Source organism: Aegilops tauschii, chromosome 6 (genome assembly GCF_002575655.3).
Source record: "Aegilops tauschii subsp. strangulata cultivar AL8/78 chromosome 6, Aet v6.0, whole genome shotgun sequence".
NCBI lineage: Eukaryota > Viridiplantae > Streptophyta > Magnoliopsida > Poales > Poaceae > Aegilops > Aegilops tauschii.
Genome location: NC_053040.3, coordinates 14,220,239 through 14,242,419, shown reverse-complemented (window position 1 = coordinate 14,242,419; position 22,181 = coordinate 14,220,239). Strand labels below are relative to the sequence as shown.

Sequence of the window (22,181 nt, the reverse complement as noted above, 5' to 3'; positions counted from 1 at the left end):
ATTGTGTAAGACTTCTAGAAGAGATCATAACACGCAAAATTAAGTTGGGAGGAAGTGAAAAAATAAAAGGACTTGAAGCGGCCCGAAGGCTATGGAAGTGGCATGTGAGGAGTCACAAGGCAGCAATCGAGTAAGACAAGTTGTAACAAACGAATAAAATGGAGCAGCAATAATAAAATTGGACGTCAATCAGCTTCTGATTGATTTGGTGAACGCACAAATTGTAGCATAAAAAATAGAAGCACGGTTGTGAGTGCTCATGGCAGGTGGATGCCAATGTCCCTTGGGCTAAATATATGTTGAATGTCCAGTTCGTTATGATTGATTTTAGTTTTTGGATCTAATTTGAATCATTTAATGCATCATTATGTTTCAAGTTGAATCAGACAACATTATGGTTTTGAAATGATGCTCAAACATTACGGTAACAGAATAGTTGTGCAATTGATATGCTCAATGACCGACTCCCAGTTGCCAAGTTTTGATGCTTTTCAGCCATTATTTGTTTCAAAATGAAGTGTTCAACATTCTCTTCTGTGTACTACTAATGTATGGTTTATCAAAACGCAAGCAGTCAGCCTCACTATAAGGCAGATGTGTCGCACAGCAAAATAGCCCTACAGAATTCACTAGATTGGAAAGCAGATGCCCTTAACCCACAAACAATTGTAACATTCAGACAAACTTGGTCTTAGATTCAGAGGTCAATTTCCAAACCCATGCAACAAAACATATCAGATCCATACTCAATTCTATAGCAACAATAGTTTAGGCGGGGTACAATCCAAGCAAAAGTCTTTAAATTCTAGCTTCACGAGATTCCTGATGGGGCAAAATCCAGACCTAGTTGGCCGCGGCCCTGTTCCTGGGGGCAGCCTCGGTACCTGAATTAACAAGATGCAACAGAAAGAAAACGCATCAGAAGTGCTTCAGATCTAAAAGGGTGTTTCTAGTGTTATAACTTTTGATATAGATGTCAAGGTACCTTCTCTGAAGTTGCTCTTGAACCTGCGAGGCACGTGGCGCATGTACCTCATCCTTCCAGTGCCGGTGGTCTTGCGCCTGATGGCTTTCACACTCCAGTTGTCTGAAGATATGAATAGATCACTATGTTAGCACTGAGGCAATCAAAAAGATTAGAAGTGGCAAAAGCACAAATTATTAATCATAGTAGAAGACTAATCACAGACAATGGAAATAATGTGGCATCCAATCAGAACAAAGAACATAATATTACTACACATAATGAACCACATGAACAGCAAAGCAAACACCAAACCATAAGCTTTCTGGTTGTTAAATAGCTTGGGTTTGATTGATGGTAATAGGTAGTAACAGTCATGGTCAGGTAACAGCCATGATCATGATCAAAAGAAGTGACAATTGGTAGTTAAGACAACACATTTGAAAATATTTAGAGGTAAGCATGGTAGAAGTCAGAGAAAACAAGTGAAATAAGATTTGCTAATCAGAAGGCAAAGGTCAATTTTGGATGGAGAAATCAAACAGAAAACTACAAAACATGGTCCTGTCATATTGCTGCAATTTATTCTAACATCACCAGACTTACAAATTGCATCAAGCAATGCACAAGTAAACAAAAACGTGAGAAGAATTGCATTTCACAAGACAAAGGTTATTATAAGATAAAGCATAGAGAAATCATCAGACATGAAACTACGAATCACGGGAGTGTAACTCCTGTCATATTGTTGCAGTTTTTCATCATCACTTGAACCACAAATGAAATCAGGCAACACAGAATATTGGAACTACAAATGGTAAATATCTCTGTTGTTTACATAGTTCAATTTATAAACTCGTTGGAGCAAAATTATATTTGTTGTAAAGATAGAAGGACTTCCTTGAGTATGTGCATAGCACAGAGAGGCACAAACATATCAGGGTGTTGAGGTATCATCAGAGACTTAAATACTAAGAATCAGAGGAGCATAGCTCCATCATATTGTTGCAGTTTATTCCTCATCACCTGACCCTCAAACATGTAAGCATGCATGGACAACAACAAAACCGGCTACAACAATTGATAGTTTGGCAACTACCGATAAGAAATGCAAACGCTGTTGCTCAGAATATGAAATATCTTCTCATCAATGCCAAATGGCATCTCCGAAGTCTGACATGCGTTGTAGATTTCATGATTCATCACAGCACTTTGCAAACCGGGGAAACAGACCCGAGAAACCAGATGCAGCCGAGAATCTCGCGAACACAGACATAATCATTCACTAATAATTCCCATTGGGAGATCAAACTATGCATCCAACAAACTACATCTACATGATATGGCGCATCAAATCCACACGCAGGAGCAGCGGCCTTCGTGGCATCCACATGACAACGCACAACATCAAGAACCTGGAGATCTATAACGTAGGGAGGAGGAGGGGAGCTTACACTTGCGGATGCGGGCGGCGGGGTAGCCGCACGAGGAGCAGGTGCTCTTCTGGAGGTGGAAGCTGCGGCGGCCGCAGCGGATGCAGAGCGTGTGGGTCTTGTTCCGGCGCTTGCCGAAACTGCCGGTACCCTTCGTCTGCAAAAACAAGACCACCACGGCCAGAAGAGAGGGTCAGCGACAGGGCGACGACGGAGCGGAGGCGGCGCCGGCGGGGATGGGGGGTAGGGTTGGGAGGCGGAGACGTACCATCGCTTAGGGTTGGAGGAGGCGAGCGAATGGGAGTGGCGGCGGTGGAGGCGGAGTGGCGTAAACCCTACCGCGCTTTATAAGGGGGCGGAGAGCCGCCGGGTGCCGTGGTGGGCTTTGTCTTTGGACTGTTGGATTGTTGGGCCGTGAGAACGAGGGCGCTGCTGCAATTCAGTCCATCTCGCTTCAGCCCAAGCCCACCCAATTGCCCAATCCTTGGCTCGAGAGGTGCTTGCTTTGCGTGAAGAAAATAAAACCTTCGCGTGCACATGTAAAAAAACATGCCAGAAAATAAGTGTCTTTTTTCCCCAAAATACTAAAAGTCTAACATCAGATTTTGAAAGCAATATCCACCATCAAATCAATAGCATGAATCATAAAGTTGTTAGTGTGGCATTTGTCTGCTGACGAGCGTTCGCTCCCTAACACGCGTCGCGCGAACAAATCCTTCGTTTTCACTTGGCTCGAGAGGGAAAGGAGTGGCTTTGTCCTCGTTCTAGAATATTACCGACATCCATTTCCATCCCCCGGCAAGCACCGCCTCACCTCTCTGTTTCCGAGCCACTGGTGCCGACGGAGAAGCGCGGTGAGCTATCATTCGACGTTGCCATGTCTGCCCATGTGTAAGGATCAGCGCGGGTTAGAGGCGGAGGCGAGGCTCCCTTAGACGTTGACGGTGCCGTGACCCGACCCGAGGGTTTGGGACAGCAGTGAAGGTGGTGGCGACTGGTAGAAAGACAACGAGCCAACTTCCCACCTACATCCGGAGATGCTCAGCGACAACAAGGGTGCACGTGAGATATGGTGATGGCTGGCGCTGGTAGGAGGTGGTGACCTGGCTCCTCATCGGGATCTGAAGTGCGGCTGGTCGAGGCAGAGTGCAACGGCGGGAGGTGCCGATGGCGGCTACCGGAGTTGCCCTGGCTATGATGGAGTTCCTTATCTAAATGCTAGAAAAGGCCCGTTCTAGAGTGGAAGGTTGTCATCTTTGCAACTCGAATGAATAGTGTGCCACTCCATTAGTTTCTTTCAGAACTACTACCGGGCAAATCGTCCATGGAGTCGTTTAGCACTGCAACAAAGTTGTTAGGTATTAGTGACACAAATGTAGAATTAGAGACTATTTATCTTCAAACGAGAAAAAAAATCATGGTTATGGCCAAAGTGTCACTATGAAGGAGATCTCTTTAATCATGTTAGAATACATTCAAAATGGCCATATACGGAATATGAAAAGCACCGAAAACAGATTAAATTATTGAACAACTCATGTTTTGTAAAGCAGGTTAAATTCACATTCGTGAATTAACTTGTGGTTGGATGGTTAGGAGGATATTGGTATCTCCTGCCAACTAGAGTTCAAGTCCCCCAGACTTGACACTACCACTAATCCGAATATCATTGTCCCCTCATCACTGACCGGTGCCTCGCCATGCGTCATTAACCGGTCATCTGGGGACATCAATGATATGGTATTTTGGGATCAGCTGGATGTATATCACATTTGTGCCTAAGATAACATGTCAGTGATCATGTGTTCCGATGGTCAAAATCGATGGCTTGTCAACATCGATCGACACTCGATCTTTCAAATCTGACACTTTAATTTTCTCATTGACCAGTGTTGTTGTTTATGCGACCAATTATATACCATGTCGACTGCCCTGTCCCCATTCAAAATTCTCATGGTCGTCATCGAGCCCCTTTTTCACCGTGTCCGGCCACGCGTCGCCGCTCCTCTCCCTCCTATCTTACTCCCACAAACCCACCTATCCCTTTTGCTGCCGTTGAGCCGTGCCGATGGCACCCTCTTCGATGCCCTTGCGGCCACCCGACACGGCCACACCGTTTCGACATGGCCGCTTCCACGCGTTTTCAAGCGGGGCTCTTAATTTTGCCGTGTGTGGTGTTTATGGTCCCGCAGTGTTGTCTATGTCTGGCTGTTTCTAGATCCATGATGTCCGCCCTTCATGCTTGCTCGAATCCCAGCTCCCTCAGCCGTCCCATCGTCCACCTCGTCCTGGCTAAGTGGCCAGTTGTTGCTCGCTGCCGGGCTAGCTAGGGTTGCTACGTGTGTGCGCGTATATGGTCTAGTATAGTTAGGGTAGAGGATACGGTCTAGGTCTATAGGGGCACGGGTAGAGGGGGGAGGTATACTCGGGGTGCAGGCAAAGGGGGGGGGGGTATGCCTGGGGGGACAATGGGGCAGCGGTAGGGGGCGGTATGCCCGCCGATACAGTTGGCGGTGGTGGGTGTAGGCCTGGGCAGAGATGGCTGGGCAATGGTGGTGTATAGGGGGAGCTATGCCTCTCAGGAAAAATACCAAAAAGGGGGTGGGGGTGGGTGGGGATTCAAATTCTTCTAACCAAGGGGTAATAAAAATTGATAGTTAATTAAAATGCCATCTGATCACTTTTTTTAATTGAAAATACGGTGTTAATGTTACACGTTCCTGGAAAATAAATATTTGAATGCTTGTGTACATAGTCATAAATTTCCCTGTGAAGATTTTTCTCCTCCCAGCCTACAAGGTCGATTGTGCTTGTTCCTTTTCCTCACTAATACAACTTCCGTTTTGAAGAAAAGGTTTGGGTGGCTATGGCTGCTGCATGTATGCTCTTCCAACCTGTTCACTTTCCCCACTCTCTTCTCATGTCCTTCGTCCTGATCTCTGGGTCTCTGAATTAAACCTATGTGGCCACTCGTCGTTCCCCATTCTTAGAGGAATATTCTACAAGTAAGCTTTATTTCTCAAAAAAGAAGAAGAAAAGAACAAATGTAATCTATATGTCGTCTCATCAGGCTGCATCAGCCGGGGAGGTCAGATATGAGAGCTAGTGCACGTCATAAGTAGCCGCATCTGAAGAAACAGAAAGCGGCAGCGGATGAGAGTGCTCTCCAGTAGGCAGTTGATTTGCCAATGAACGAGCTTCAGAATTACCGCAAACTCCGTATGTAACCTTCAGGTTCAGGTAGATGGTGATTGTCACTTGGTGGCTCCTTGTTGTCTTGATCTGCGAAGTTTAATCGAGAGTTACGAGCTAGAATGATTTGCCCTTTGATTTTTTCACTACACACCAATATTGATCTCTCGTAGTTTGTCGCCGTTAAAATGAGAGAGTAAAATTAGCTTTCTATTGCTTTAATGAAGGATCATGGAAGTGCACTGTGGTGAACATAATGTTCATGCAGAAATGGCATCCTAATTCCTAAATCATCAAGGCGCCATCGCCAGAAAATTGATTGCAACATCAGGTCGTTATTTCAGAAAGAGTTCTTTATGGTTCACCAAACATAGGCTTGTGTTGAGACTGAACAATATGATGATAAGAAAACATAGGGTACTTGCCAGTCTGTTACTTTTTTTGACCTTTCATGACCCGATTTTGTGAAGTTCTTGCTGCACAAAAAACATTTTAGTTGTACCGAGACATTAGGCAGAGGGAGAGATGATAACTAGTAAAACCATAGCTGTTAAGGAGAGTTTAATGTTAAGTGAAATGACAACTTTTCGATCATCAGTGTGTCAGCTTTCACCTGTAATTTGTTCTGTTTGTTGCCAGATGATGTATAACTGAAATCATAAGGGAGTATGATTTTAATATTTCATCTAGCCAAGGTGAATTAATTAACCAACCTTCAGAGATACCCTGAAGAAGTTGAGGTACTAGTTTAAATGTGTCTTCATCTCTTATTTGTTAGTCTTTTGTTCCAGCTGGCTTGCAGAGTTGATCAGCATATACCGCAAAGCAGCAGCAATTACTGCATGAAAAGCAGAAAACTACATTTGCTTGTTGCTTCTTGCAGAACATTCTCTTGGCAAGAACAAGGAGATATGGATCAAATCCAGTGAGAACAAGGTTTTCTTTTCCGCAACTTCCGAAATTATTCAAGTGTTGATAGAAAGGACATGAGAGTAATTCAAGCGTTGATAGAAAGGACTGGTGGGTCATAATACACTCGGCAGGCAATCTGATGGAGATGCAGCAGGACAACATGACAAGCTTGAGATCTCAACACTTCAATCTCTTACTATATATCGTTTCTCTTATTATTATGATGGCTGCCATTCTACCGAATTTGTGGATATCATGTGTTGGCTTCCTTCTATGGTATTTCTACCTAGTTGGATACTTGGTTTTCTGCTGTGGTAAATAAATAACTCGACATTCTCAGTTCAGCTTCGTATAACCTAATATATGCTTATATGTTTACTGAATAAAATGGCTTCTGGTGTGTAATTTTTCTTTTTTTTCAAAATAGTGTACTCTCATCAAGCCTAGTTCAAATAAATAAATAAATAATTTGTAAAACAGATTTACAAAGCGCAAGCAAAACTACAAGTAACTTCCACTGTGTAAGAAAATAGGCACAAAGAAATCACAACATTAACAGGCATCACAAGGAGGTTCACTTCACTCTGCTGTTTGCTCATGTATTATATCACTCCACCTTATTTCCAAATATGAGACAAGTTCAATTCTTCCACATGCTTGAACGATAAGCTACAACTATGAGGAAGCATACATGAAGACCAAGATCGCCTTCGACGTCTCACATAACATTATTTATGCGTCAAACACACCAATCATCCTCATATCAAAGGCACACACGGTAAACTCCAGGTAAATTCTAGAAGATATTCTCATAGACCAAACAAAGCCTCCTATTACAGACCAACATGTGGCCAATCGAGTTGCCACACAACCTCAATCGGCTCCATCTCCAATGCTTGGCGCACCGGCCTGACCTCAGCATCAACACCATCAACAATGCTCTCGTCATGATGGCTATCTGAGAGCTCTTGAGTTTGTAGCATTTTTGTGCCTTGTTCCAACATCTCCTTCTCATCAACTTTCTGAGTAACTGCACAACATATACACAGTCATATTGTTACTATTTGGAACACTTGATAATTTCTTATGTGATAGATGAGCTAAACTAGTAGGACTTAAAACAACCCACATGTAATTTCGAGAATCAACCTTTGGAACTTCCCATATTTTTTGAAGTAAGGGGCTCCATGCCCAAAATTTTATATTGCGCGAAACTGATAAGACAACAAAACTCAGTATACTCTCCCCACCCCTCCCCCACCTCCCCCAAAAAGAAACCACAAAGATGGTTAGAAAGGGATAACCCCTTTTATGAACAAAGCCAACATGAAAATAAGGCCCAAAGAATGCTCTAGCCAACATTCATACAACACAAACAAGAAACATGAGAACTCCCTCATGAGACCAAAACGTATCATAACTACCAACCCTTTATACACTTCTAACACATTGAGTTGCTGCCAAATGTTGTCATGCACCCCAGTCACAGTGATGTTATGGTGCTTGATTTTCTTTCCACGAGAACGATAATGGTAAGAATTAACAAACCATACAGGTCAAAAATACTGATCACAATAATGAACTAATAAGGCAAGTTTTGAGATAAGTATGAAAGGAAGGAGATAACTTGGAGAAAATAGGAAGTTTACCACTTGCCACTATTGGTGAGGACAACAACGATGGTGGAAAGTTGTTATATGCATGCAGCCTATAGATGCTCGTCTTTAAAGTGCACACCCTCTCAAGCTGGAATGTCTTGACATCCAGTGAGAAACAACCAGCATCAAGCGATGAGCTTCCACCATGATATAGGAACAAGTGCCTCTCCGTTGACCCCACAAAATGATACTGAAAACCCAATGATATGGTCTTCTCCAAGTGCCATTGACCGGAACTCTCACCATTATTTCTCCTAATGGTACGAAATTCAAGGTCAGTTGCACCTTCTCCATATACAAACACCCCGAGCTTGTCTTCCCCTGCCTCCACAATGGTTGTATCCACTTTGGAAAAGTCTCTCACTTTAGATGGGGGGTTAGCAATGTAAAACTCCATCGTCTTGGTGTCAAGCACCAATATTTTCTCCCACCAACCCGACACCCAGTAGAAGCTGCTAGACATGTATTGGCACTGGGTAGAGATATAAATCCACATCCGTGGCAGCCAGTTACCAACTAGAGTGCTCCATCTCGGGGTTGGAATGACTTGCCATTGTCTACTGTTGGAACTAAAGACAAAATAAACCATCTTAGTTTCAGAATGCACCATCAAAATCACTCTGAATGAAGTTTCTTCTGCAATCATTGCCTCCTTATCGGTTTCACCGGGTGGCAAGAGAAATGTCTCATAGCGACTCGTCTTCTTTTTCCAGTGTGGATCCTTCACTGAAGTGATTAGGTCATTGATAACCCACAAGTATAGGGGATCGCAACAGTTTTCAAGGATAGAGTATTCAACCCAAATTTATTGATTCGACACAAGGGGAGCCAAAGAATATTCTCAAGTATTAGCAGTTGAGTTGTCAATTCAACCACACCTGGATAACTTAGTATCTGTAGCAAAGTATTTAGTAGCAAAGTAATATGGAAGTAACGGTAACGGTAGCAAAAGTAATATTTTTGGGATTTTGTAGTGATTGTAATAGTAGCAACGGAAAAGTAAATAAGCGGAGAACAATATATGAAAAGCTCGTAGGCATTGGATCGGTGATGGAGAATTATGCCGGATGCGGTTCATCATGTAACAATCATAACATAGGATGACACAGAACTAGCTCCAATTCATCAATGTAATGTAGGCATGTATTCCGAATATAGTCATACGTGCTTATGGAAAAGAACTTGCATGACATCTTTTGTCCTACCCTCCCGTGGCAGCGGGGTCCTAATGGAAACTAAGGGATATTAAGGCCTCCTTTTAATAGAGTACCGGACCAAAGCATTAACACATAGTGAATACATGAACTCCTCAAACTACGGTCATCACCGGGAGTGGCCCGATTATTGTCACTTCGAGGTTGCCGGATCATAACACATAGTAGGTGACTATAGACTTGCAAGATAGGATCAAGAACTCACATATATTCATGAAAACATAATAGGTTCAGACTGAAATCATGGCACTCGGGCCCTAGTGACAAGCATTAAGCATAGCAAAGTCATAGCAACATCAATCTCAGAACATAGTGGATACTAGGGATCAAACCCTAACAAAACTAACTCGATTACATGATAAATCACATCCAACCCATCACCGTCCAGCAAGCCTACGATGGAATTACTCACGCACGGCGGTGAGCATCATGAAATTGGTGATGGAGGATGGTTGATGATGACGATGGCGATGGATTCCCTCTCCGGAGCCCCGAACGGACTCCAGATCAGCCCTCCCGAGAGAGTTTAGGGCTTGGCGGCGGCTCCGTATCGTAAGAGGCGATGAATCTTTCTCTCTGATTTTTTTCTCCCCGAACACGAATATATAGAGTTGGAGTTGAGGTCGGTGGAGCTCCAGGGGGCCCACGAGGCAGGGGGGCGCGCCCCCCACCCTCGTGGAAAGGGTGTGGGCCCCCTGGCCTTGATTCTTTCGCCAGTATTTTTTATTATTTCCAAAAATAATATCCGTGGAGTTTCAGGTCATTCCGAGAACTTTTGTTTCTGCACATAAATAACACCATGGCAATTCTGTTGAAAACAGCGTCAGTCCGGGTTAGTTCCATTCAAATCATGCAAGTTAGAGTCCAAAACAAGGGCAAAAGTGTTTGGAAAAGTAGATACGACGGAGACGTATCAACTCCCCCAAGCTTAAACCTTTGCTTGTCCTCAAGCAATTCAGTTGATAAACTGAAAGTGATAAAGAAAAACTTTTACAAACTCTGTTTGCTATTGTTGTTGTAAATATGTAAAGCCAGCATTCAAGTTTTCAGCAAAGATTATGAACTAACCATATTCACAATAACACTTAGGTCTCATGTTTACTCATGTCAATGGCATAATCAACTAGCGAGCAATAATAATAAATCTCAGATGACAAAACTTTCTCAAAACAATCATGATATGATATGACAAAATGGTATCTCGCTAGCCCTTTCTGAGACCGCAAAACATAAATGCAGACCACCTTTAAAGATCAAGGACTGACTAAATATTGTAATTCATGGTAAAAGAGATCCAGTCATAGTCATACCCAATATAAATTAATAGTAATGGATGCAAATGACAGCGGTGCTCTCCAGCTGGTGCTTTTTAATAAGAGGGTGATGACTCAACATAAAAGTAAATAGATAGGCTCTTTGCAGAGGGAAGCAGGGATTTGTAGAGGTGCCAGAGCTCGATTTTAAAGCAGAGATAAATAATATTTTGAGCGGCATACTTTCATTGTCAACATAACAACCAAGAGATGACGATATCTTCCATGCTACACACATTATAGGCGGTTCTCAAATAGAATGGTAAAGTTTATACTCCCCCTCCACCAACAAGCATCAATCCATGGCTTGCTCGAAACAACGAGTGCCTCCAACTAACAAGAGTCCCGGGGGAGTTTTGTTTGCAATTATTTTGATTTGATTTGCATAAAGCATGGGACTGGGCATCCCGGTGACCAGCCATTTTCTCGTGAGTGAGGAGCGGAGTCCACTCCTATTGAGAATAACCTGCCTAACATGAAAGATACGGACAACCCTAGTTGATACATGAGCTATTCGAGCATACAAAACAGAATTTCATTTGAAGGTTTAGAGTTTGGCACATACAAATTTAGTTGGGACGGCAGGTAGATACCGCATATAGGAAGGTATAGTGGACTCATATGGAATAACTTTGGGGTTTAAGGGATTGGATGCACAGGCAGTATTCCCGCTTAGTACAAGTGAAGGCTAGCAAAAGACTAGGAAGCGACCAACTTGAGAGCGACAACAGTCATGAACATGCATTAAAATTAATAAACATTAAGTGCAAACATGAGTAGGATATAATCCACCATGAACATAAATATCATGAAGGCTATGTTGATTTTGTTTCAACTACATGTGTGAACATGTGCCAAGTCAAGTCACTTGAATCATTCAAAGGAGGATACCACCCTATCATACCACATCACAACCATTTTAATAGCATGTTGGCACGCAAGGTAAACCATTATAAGATCCTAGCTAATTAAGCATGGCATAAGCAACTATAATCTCTAATTGTCATTGCAAACATGTTTATTCATAATAGGCTGAATCAGGAACGATGAACTAATCATATTTAACAAAACAAGAGAGGTCGAGTTCATACCAGCTTCTCTCATCTCAAACAGTCCATCATATGTCGTCATAATTGCCTTTCACTTGCATGACTGAACGATGCGAATAAAAATAACAGTGCACGTGCATTGGACTAAGCTGAAATCTGCGAGCATTCAATAAACAGGAGAAGACAAGGTAATATGGGCTCTTGGTTAAATCAACAATAATGCATATAAGAGCCACTTCAACAATTTCATCATGGTCTTCTTCTATCGACCCCCAAAGAAAAGAAAAGAAATAAAAACTATTTACACGGGAAAGCTCCCAACAAGCAAAAGAAGAACAGGAAATATTTTTGGGTTTTCTTTTAATTATTACTACTACAGCAAGAAAATAAACTAGCTAAAAGCTATTACTAATTTTTTTGGTTTTCTTAAGGTTTAACAAACACACAAGAAGAAAGCATAAAAAGAAAATAAACTAGCATGGATATTACAATGAAAGAGTATGAGCACCGACATCTAGCAATGAGTGTGTAAACATAAATGTAATGTCGGTGAGAAATACATACTCCCCCAAGCTTAGGCTTTTGGCCTAAGTTGGTCTATTGCCACGGCTGGCCTGGCGGATATCCATAGTTGTAGTTGGGGTTGTACTGAGAAGAAGCCTCGGATTGCCACTGGTTGGCAATTGCCTCCGGATCCCACTGGTAATTAGACTGTCGTGGAGGATCAAATTGTGGTTCCGGCTCTGGCTCTGTAGCTGATGTAGGGTTCCGGTAGGCGTGGATGGCCGCCAGCGGAACGAGATACTTACCTGCAGACAAATCAAACAAGGAAGGAGCAGGCAAGGTAATAGTCTCAGGGTGATTTTTATCAAATAACAGTTTGTATTTAAGCGCCCTTTCCCTATTATTAACAATAAAATCATGCGCTACCATACTCTTATAGTCTAGAAAAATAGTAGGCAACACCTTTTCTTCTTTCTCATAGTGCCTAATAGGTATGTTATAGTATGCAGCGAGGCGCGAGGCGAAGATGCCTCCCAAGATGGGGCCCTTAGTACGGTTAAGATTTAACCGCTTTGCAACAATAGCGCCCATACTAAATGTGTCATCACGAAACAAGGCATGGAACAAAATAATAATATCAGGGACACTCAAGTTTTCATAGTTTCCGCGACCAATTAAGCATCTACTAGCAAATATAGCAAAGTAACGTAGAACAGGAAAGTGTATGCTAGTGATTCGTGCGTCGGAGACCTTCCTCGTTTCCCCTAAGCAATTGTATCAATAAACCCCTCCACATCGTTACTATGTGGTTCCTCTATGAAACCCGGAAAAGGTAACTTGCAAACCTCACAGAATTCACGAAGGGTCATCTCCTTATACTCATCATATAAATAAAAATCCACCATAGGTGGTGACCTCCTAGAATGGAAATGAAAATTTTGCACAAAGGTATTAGTGAGTAAGAGATACTGTTCGCGTTGGTCACGGAGGAAGTCGGTGAGGCCTGCATTCTCAGCCAACTCATAAAAATCATCATAAATCCCGGCTGCTCTTAAGAAATCATCACAAGGCCATTCACACGGCCGAACTTCCGCGGTGCGAGGCAGATTATATTTGGGCCTCTCTGCTTCTTCACTCTGCTTATCCTTCGAGCTTCGGATCAAAGAGCCCCTCAAAAATCTCTTCATCATTTTCTGAAATTTTCTGAAATTTTTAGTAACTTCAAATAAAAGTGAACCAAGCTCAACAAGATTGATAGCAACTACTCCTACAAGTGCCTAGAGCCTATATCATGCATTAGAACTACTTGGAACCATATAAATTTGACATGCAAGCTCAAGAACATGGTCACCTAGGCAGCAAAAATTTGCAATGAATAAAGCACTAGAACAAAAACTAATTGGACCAATGGAGGAGTCACATACCAAGGAACAATCCCCCAAAGCAGTTTTGTGAGAGGTGCTTTGAGCAAGGAGATCGAAAAATCGCAGCAAAATGAGCTAGAACTCGTGCTAGAGCTGGTTGGTGATTTTTTTGGGAGGAAGAAGAAGTGTGTGGGTGCAGGAATAAGTGGAGGGGAGCCACCATGGGCCCATGAGGCAGGGGGGCGCGCCTTGGACCCTCGTGCCCAGGTGCCAGCTCCCCCTGCTATGTTCTCAGTGCCAAATATTCTCAAATATTTCAAAAAAAATCATATTAAATTGGCAGGGCATTTGGAGAACTTTTATTTTCGGGGTATTTTTATATTGCACGGATAATTCAGAAAACAGACAGAAAAATACTATTTTTACTTTATTTCAACTAAATAACAGAAAGTAAAAGAGAGGGTACAGAAGGTTGTGCCTTCTAACTTCATCCATCTCATGCTCATCAAAAGGAATCCACTAACAAGGTTGATCAAGTCTTGTTAACAAACTCATTCCGAATAACATGGAACTGGAGAAATTTCGAATAACACTATGTTACCTCAACGGGGATATGCACATCCCCAATAATAAGAATATCATATTTCTTTTTGACAGTGGGAAGAGGAAACTCAAAACCTCCAAAAATAATCGATGGAATTTTTCCAATAGAATTTATACTATGAACTTGAGGTTGTTTCCTCGGAAAGTGTACCGTATGCTCATTATCATTAACATGAAAAGTGACATTGTCTTTGTTGCAATCAATAACAGCCCCTGTAGTATTCAAAAAGGGTCTTCCAAGAATAATAGACATACTATCGTCCTCGGGAATATCAAGAATGACAAAGTCCGTTAAAATAGCAACGTTTGCAACCACAACAGGCACATCCTCATAAATACCGACAGGTATAGCAGTTGATTTATCAGCCATTTGCAAAGATATTTCAGTAGGTGTCAACTTATTCAAATCAAGTCTACGATATAAAGAGAGAGGCATAACACTAACACCGGCTCCAAGATCACATAAAGCAGTTCTAAGATAATTTCTTTTAATGGAGCAAGGTATAGTTGGTACTCCTGGATCTCCAAGTTTCTTTGGTATTCCACCTTTAAAAGTATAATTAGCAAGCATGGTGGAAATTTCAGCTTCCGGTATCTTTCTTTTATTTGTAACAATTTCTTTCATATACTTAGCATAAGGATTCATTTTGAGCATATTAGTCAAATGCATACGCAAAAAGATAGGTCTGATCATTTCAGCAAAGCGCTCAAAGTCCTCATCATCCTTTTTCTTGGATGGTTTGGGAGGAAAAGGCATGGGTTTCTGAACCCATGGTTCTCTTTCTTTACCGTGCTTCCTAGCAACCAAGTCTCTCTTATCATAACGTTGATTCTTTGATTGTGGGTTATCAAGATCAACAGCAGGTTCAATTTCTACATCATTATCATTGCTAGGTTGAGCATCAACATGAACATCTTCATTAACATTATCACTTGGCTCATGTTCATTACCAGATTATGTTTCAGCATCAGAAATAGAAATATCATTTAGATTCTTAGGTGTGTCTACAACATGTTCACTAGAAGCATGCAAAGTTCTATCATTTTTCTTTTTCTTCTTCTTGGAAGAACTAGGTGCATCTACATTAGTTCTCTGAGAATCCTTCTCAATTCTCTTAGGATGGCCTTCAGGATACAAAGGTTCCTGAGTCCTTTTACCAGTTCTAGTAGCCACTCTAACAGCATAGTCATTATTCTTACTATTCAATTCATTGAGCAAATCATTCTGAGCTTTAAGTACTTGTTCTACTTGAGTGGTAACCATAGAAGCATGTTTACTAATGAGTTTAAGTTCACCTTTAACTCTAGACATATAATCACTCAAGTGTTCAAGCATATAAGAATTGCGTTTTAATTCTCTACCAAAATAAGCATTGAAGTTTTCTTGTTTAACAATAAAATTGTCAAACTCATCTAAGCAGTGTCTAGCAGACTTATAGTGAGGAATATCACCTTCATCAAATCTATAGAGAGAATTTACCTTTACTACCTGTGTCGGGTTATCAAGACCATGAGTTTCTTCAATAGGTAATGGATTAAGATCATATATTTCTTCAACAGGCGGTAAATTAAGACCATGTATTTCTTCAATAGGTGGTAAATTCTTAACATCTTCGGCTTTAATACCTTTTTCTTTCAAAGATTTCTTTTCCTCTTGCATATCTTCAGGACTGAGGAATAGAACACCGCTTTTCTTCGGAGTTGGCTTAGGAGTTGGTTCAGGAAGTGTCCAATTATTTTCATTTGTCAACATATTATTCAATAGAATTTCAGTTTCATCTGGTGTTCTTTCCCTGAAAACAGAACCAGCACAACTATCCAGGTGGTCTCTGGAAGCATCGGTTAGTCCATTATAAAAGATATCAAGTATTTCATTTTTCTTGAGAGGATGATCAGGCAAAGCATTAAGTAATTGGAGAAGCCTCCCCCAAGCTTGTGGGAGACTCTCTTCTTCAATTTGCACAAAATTATATATATCCCTTAAAGCAGCTTGTTTCTTATGAGCAGGGAAATATTTAGCAGAGAAGTAATAAATCATATCCTGGGGACTACGCACACAACCAGGATCAAGAGAATTAAACCATATCTTAGCATCACCCTTTAATGAGAACGGAAATATCTTAAGGATATAATAATAGCGAGTTTTCTCATCATTAGTGAACAGGGTGGCTATATCATTTAATTTAGTAAGACGTGCCACAACAGTTTCAGATTGATAGCCATAGAAAGGATCAGATTCAACCAAAGTAATTATATCAGGATCAATCGAGAATTCATAATCCTTATCAGTAACAAAGATAGGTGAAGTAGCATAAGCAGGATCATATTTCATTCAGCATTCAGAGTTTTTTGTTTCAGCTTAGCTAATAATTTCTTAAGATCACTTCTATCATTGCAAGCAAGAAAGTCTCTAGCAGTTTCTTCATCCATAACATAGCCCTCAGGCACAACACGCAATTCATATTTAGGGGGAGAATCTTCATCATCACTTTCATCAATATTATCAGTTTCAATAATTTCGTTCTCTCTAGCCTTAGCAAGTTGTTCATCAAGAAATTCACTAAGTGGCACAGTAGTATCAAGCATAGAAGTAGTTTCATCATAAGTATCATGCATAGCAGAAGTGGCATCATCAATAACATGCGACATATTAGAGTTAATAGCAGAAGCAGGTTTAGGTGTTGCAAGCTTACTCAAAACAGAAGGTGAATCAAGTGCAGAGCTAGATGGCAGTTCCTTACCTCCCCTCGTAGTTGAGGGAAAAATCTTAGTTCTTTCGTCTTTCAAGTTCCTCATAGTGACCCGCAGATATAAATCCCAAGTGACTCAAAGAATAGAGCTATGCTCCCCGGCAACGGCGCCAGAAAATAGTCTTGATAACCCACAAGTATAGGGGATCGCAACAGTTTTCGAGGGTAGAGTATTCAACCCAAATTTATTGATTCGACACAAGGGGAGCCAAAGAATATTCTCAAGTATTAGCAGTTGAGTTGTCAATTCAACCACACCTGGATAACTTAGTATCTGTAGCAAAGTATTTAGTAGCAAAGTAATATGGAAGTAACGGTAACGGTAGCAAAAGTAATATTTTTGGTTTTTTTTAGTGATTGTAACAGTAGCAACGGAAAAGTAAATAAGCGGAGAACAATATATGAAAAGCTCATGAGCATTGGATCGGTGATGGAGAATTATGTCGGATGCGGTTCATCATGTAACAATCATAACATAGGGTGACACAGAACTAGCTCCAATTCATCAATGTAATGTAGGCATGTATTCCGAATATAGTCATACGTGCTTATGGAAAAGAACTTGCATGACATCTTTTGTCCTACCCTCCCGTGGCAGCGGGGTCCTAATGGAAACTAAGGGATATGAAGGCCTCCTTTTAATAGAGTACCGGACCAAAGCATTAACACATAGTGAATACATGAACTCCTCAAACTACGGTCATCACCGGGAGTGGCCCCGATTATTGTCACTTCGGGGTTGCCGGATCATAACACATAGTAGGTGACTATAGACTTGCAAGATAGGATCAAGAACTCACATATATTCATGAAAACATAATAGGTTCAGATCTGAAATCATGGCACTCGGTCCCTAGTGACAAGCATTAAGCATAGCAAAGTCATATCAACATCAATCTCAGAACATAGTGGATACTAGGGATCAAACCCTAACAAAACTAACTCGATTACATGATAAATCACATCCAACCCATCACCGTCCAGCAAGCCTACGATGGAATTACTCACGCACGGCGGTGAGCATCATGAAATTGGTGATGGAGGATGGTTGATGATGACGATGGCGACGGATTCCCCTCTCCGGAGCCCCGAACGGACTCCAGATCAGCCCTTCCGAGAGAGTTTAGGGCTTGGCGGCGGCTCCGTATCGTAAAACGCGATGAATCTTTCTCTCTGATTTTTTTCTCCCCGAACACGAATATATAGAGTTGGAGTTGAGGTCGGTGGAGCTCCAGGGGGCCCACGAGGCAGGGGGGTGTGCCCCCAGTCTCGTGGAAAGGGTGTGGCCCCCTGGCCTTGATTCTTTCGCCAGTATTTTTATTATTTCCAAAAATAATTTCCGTGGAGTTTCAGGTCATTCTGAAAACTTTTGTTTATGCACATAAATAACACCATGGCAATTCTGCTGAAAACAGCGTCAGTCCGGGTTAGTTCCATTCAAATCATGCAAGTTAGAGTCCAAAACAAGGGCAAAAGTGTTTGGAAAAGTAGATACGACGGAGACGTATCAGTCATCAGGGATTGGGGGAAGAAGAGGATACCGCCGATGCAAGGGGTCGCATACCACACTCTCTGTAAATAATTTGCCCCGATGACTAATGCCATCCCTAGGGATCCTACAGAGGAGGATGCGACCATCACGGATGTCCTCGATGGCCCAATTATGGGTGGGGCCTGGGAGGAAGGAGAAGGAGAAGTCAGCGGCAACCGCGATGACGCCTACTGCTGGTGGGGAGGGGTGAGGCGAGATGGTGGGGTGGAAGACTCGGGTATCATCAAGGAAGCCGAGTGGCAGGGTGTGGAGCTTGCGAAAGCGTCGAAGAAAGGAGCGTTCAACAATGATGTTGCGGAAGGAGACACAACCAACGGCGACACGGATAAGGTCAGCTGGGGTGGGTAGGCGGAGGAAGATATCCACCAGGAGCTCGTCGGGGATTGGAAGAGAGAAATTATTCTTGCCTGGGTGCTCAAGGGTGGTTGGCTCTAGGGAAGGATCCATGAGGATCTTGCGTTGGTACGCCGCGCCGCACGAGGAGCAGGTGCTCTTATGGGAGGTAGAAGTTGTGGCAGCCACAATGAATGCAGAACTTGTGGGTCTTGCTCCAGCGCTCGCCAAAACTGTCGATACCGTTTGTCTGTAGAACATTGACAACGAGAGAAGAGGGTCGGCAAGATGCGACGATGGAGCGGACGGGGCCGCGCGACGGCACTAGCGGGCAGGGTTTGGCAGGGAAGGCATAGACATACCATTGCTTAGGGTTGGAGGAGACGAGCGAATGGGAGTGGCGGCGGTGAAGTCGGAGTGGCGTGAAACCCTACCACGCTTTATAAGGGGCAGAGCCGTGCAGTGGTGGGCTTTGTCTGTTGGATTGTTGGGCCGATCCATCTCGGTTCGGCGCAGGCCCAATCAGGTGCTCGCCTGAAGGAAGAAAATCTCCGCGTGCACTTTAGGAAAAAAACATATATCAAGAAAATAAGTCTCTTTTTTCTAATAACGGGGCTCAATGTCCATCACGCTAAGCCGCCAGTGACACCTCTCTGCTCTCAACCTCACACGTTGGTTGTAATAACATCTTATATTGTGGGACGGAGGGAGTACATCTTAAGATCCCAGCTGTTTTTCACTAGTGAATGTTCGATCCCTACCTCCGACGGCCTCTATGAAGTCATGACGTTGGGGAGATTGAACCGTTATGTTTTTCTTTATATGTGTCGTTATTCGTTGTATCAGTTATGTCGGTGACAGTAATGGTTAGCAAAATAATTGGTCTCACTCTTCTTTGTCATGGGGGCCTTGCCTCTAGTGTACATGGGGGTGTAGGTTTGTATCAAGTCGATCTACGTTTTGTAAATCTCATGACTGGTCAACCATATTTATATTCCAGAAAATGCCAACTCATATTCGAAACATATGCATTCAAACTAAAATAAAAATAAAAGGTATCCAGATTTATTTTACAAAACAAAATCCCAATATGGTATGAACTGACATAAATATGAATATAGAACCGGATATATCAGTATCCGAATAATATTAGTGAGCTAGTTTAAGCAATTCTGGCCCCAATATGGCAATTATTATCCAACATAGAAGTCTAAGAAGTGGTCAATTTTTACTTTTTGTATGATTAAACTTAAATTTTACTATGCATTATAGTTGTATTTATTCATAAAGATGTCTATCATTGACTTATTGTATGTTTGAAGTTGATTGTTGTGTCCCATAGTTGTTGCCTTTTTTAGACATATAATATGTCGCTATTACTCATATCCGTTCCAAATCGAGTAAACACCCAATGTATCCGCATTCGAGTAACATCCGCTCTGCATTCGTATACAATGACATCCATATTCACATCTGTATTTATTCATAAAGTGAAAGTATTAAAACGAAAATATTAAAATAGTTCACATTTTTTGAAAAGTTTATAAATTTGACAAAAGTTCACAAAATTATAAAAAAGTTCAACAATTTTAAAAAATTACAAATGGAGAAAGTTCAGAAAATTGAAAAAACATCACAAAATTCGAAAACAAAGTTCATGAAATTTGGTAAAAGTTTTTGAATTTGTGAAAAGATTTCTAAGTTGGAATTTTTTCAAATTTAATTTTTTTGATGCATTTGATAAAAATAAAAATAAAAGAATATAGGCAAAGAACAATTCAGTTAAAAGGAAAAATGAGAAGAATAAGAAAAATCATGCATGAATAAACAAAAGAAAACCCGCCCAGAAAAACCGGCAGAACCTTCATGGGAAGGTTCCTAAATACCGGTGGAAAAAAACCATACATAGGCGCGCCATTTTGCTACATAGTGCTGTGTGGTGTGTGCCTCGTGTAACAATATGCCTATAAGTGGCACTTAAGGCGCCAAATAGAATTTGGAAGACAGAAGGATCTCTCGCCTGATATATCACTGTAGTGGGCAGGCGCAATTTGCTTCTTCATTCGTTTTCTCACATTTGCTTCTTCTTTGTTCTTCTGTTCTTTATGACGGTCATTCTTTCTTTTCATATTTGAAAATATTCAAAATACAAATATTTTTAGAAAATAATTTACTTATGTTTAAAGAAAATGTTAAGCGCACATTTAAAAAACATTCATGCAGTGTGAACAATGTGTTCACACAATTTGAAAAATGTCCATAACATTCATAAACATGTTCATGGCATTTAGAAGCTGATCTAGTGTTGCAAAAATACGTACAATTTTTTAAAGAATATTTATACAATGTAAACAAATGGTTCACATAATTTGAAATACATTTCATACCATTAAAATAAATCTTCATGGCATTTTATAAAATAATGTAAGACCGAATGTTTTGCGCTATTCGAAAAATATCATATGGCATTTGATGAAATCTGTTTAGCATGTATTCAGAAAATGTTCAACATGAACTCCAAAACTGTTGAAGGTGTATCTGAAAAATCTTTCACATGTATTTGAAAAATATTCATCATGTATTTGAGAAATATTCAACATGTATCAAAAATATGGTCCGTGTGTATATGAAAAATGTACAACATATATTAAAAAGTCAACTTTATTTGAAAAAATGAAGGAAAATAAAAAAGAACAAACAAAGAGTACATGAAACAAACAAAAATGAAAGAAGAACAAAAAAAACCGCATGGAAGCTTCTAAAACTGGTCCAAACCTGTCGCTTTCGAAAACTGATCCAGAAAAGCTACATTGGGTCGTCCCGTTAACAGTAACGCTAGAGATGAGACGGTAGCTCGTCTCGCAATAGGGGAGACATAGCCCTTGCGCGTATATACCCATCAAGCTTCTTTAGTACGAGTACTTAACACAACTATGTTCTCTCAAAAAGAAAAAAACTTAACACAACTATGGAGTGACGACTATATTACTGATTAGAAAGGTTATGTGAATACTAGTATATGATGAGGGAGGACCTCTTGAAATTGCAAAATGCTACATCTGAAATTTCCTACAGACTTTCGGGGGTGTCTATATATCATTATCCTTGGTCTGGGGAACTATGATGGTCAGGGTTACCTGTCGAACGTGACGTGAAAAGTGTAAGGTACCAGCGGATCCCTCGTAAGCTGTCCGCGTTGCGCACCACGTCCACTGGCTCAGGCTCACCTGTACCGGCGGGAGCAGAACATCCAGAATTGAAGCTCCTCTCGGGGTCCAACCCCTCCATCATCTCAAAGGAAGAGAAGACATGGCTGAAGTGAGTGTTAGCTAGAGTGACA

At 41.4% G+C, this 22,181-nt stretch overlaps 1 protein-coding gene, 2 non-coding genes and 1 pseudogene across 4 annotated transcripts; all 4 read right to left on the bottom strand.

Moving 5' to 3' along the window:
• Positions 1 to 674: 674 nt before the first annotated feature.
• LOC109751794 (large ribosomal subunit protein eL37y) lies at positions 675 to 4,522 on the bottom strand. Of its 2 annotated transcripts, none has more exons than XM_073500851.1 (4): positions 4,421 to 4,522; positions 2,419 to 2,554; positions 986 to 1,087; positions 675 to 884 (listed from the first exon to the last, which is right to left on the bottom strand). In XM_073500851.1, the coding sequence occupies exons 1-4, from the start codon at positions 4,520 to 4,522 to the stop codon at positions 844 to 846; spliced, it is 381 nt and encodes a 126-aa protein (XP_073356952.1). In that variant the 3' UTR covers positions 675 to 843. The 2 variants fall into 2 exon arrangements, with proteins under 2 accessions (XP_073356952.1, XP_020166270.1); XM_020310681.3 differs by lacking the exon at positions 4,421 to 4,522 and adding an exon at positions 2,666 to 2,791.
• On the bottom strand, positions 1,661 to 1,739 carry LOC120967593 (small nucleolar RNA Z199; annotated as a pseudogene).
• On the bottom strand, positions 1,914 to 1,997 carry LOC120967591 (small nucleolar RNA Z199). The gene has a single exon (XR_005761323.1). It is a non-coding gene; the product is annotated as a small nucleolar RNA Z199 (small nucleolar RNA).
• Positions 2,082 to 2,178, bottom strand: LOC120967614 (small nucleolar RNA R64/Z200 family). The gene has a single exon (XR_005761343.1). It is a non-coding gene; the product is annotated as a small nucleolar RNA R64/Z200 family (small nucleolar RNA).
• Positions 4,523 to 22,181: the final 17,659 nt, after the last annotated feature.

Excerpts from the sequence above, each read along its gene's own strand:
- LOC109751794 (XM_073500851.1), bottom strand. The coding sequence starts at position 4,522 with ATGTCGAAACGGTGTGGCCGTGTCGGGTGGCCGCAAGGGCATCGAAGA. Across the intron at positions 2,555-4,420 it reads GGATAGGTGGGTTTGTGGGA|ACGAAGGGTACCGGCAGTTT; the intron begins GTAAGATAGGAG and ends TTGTTTTTGCAG. Across the intron at positions 885-985 it reads CAAGAGCAACTTCAGAGAAG|GTACCGAGGCTGCCCCCAGG; the intron begins GTACCTTGACAT and ends TTGTTAATTCAG.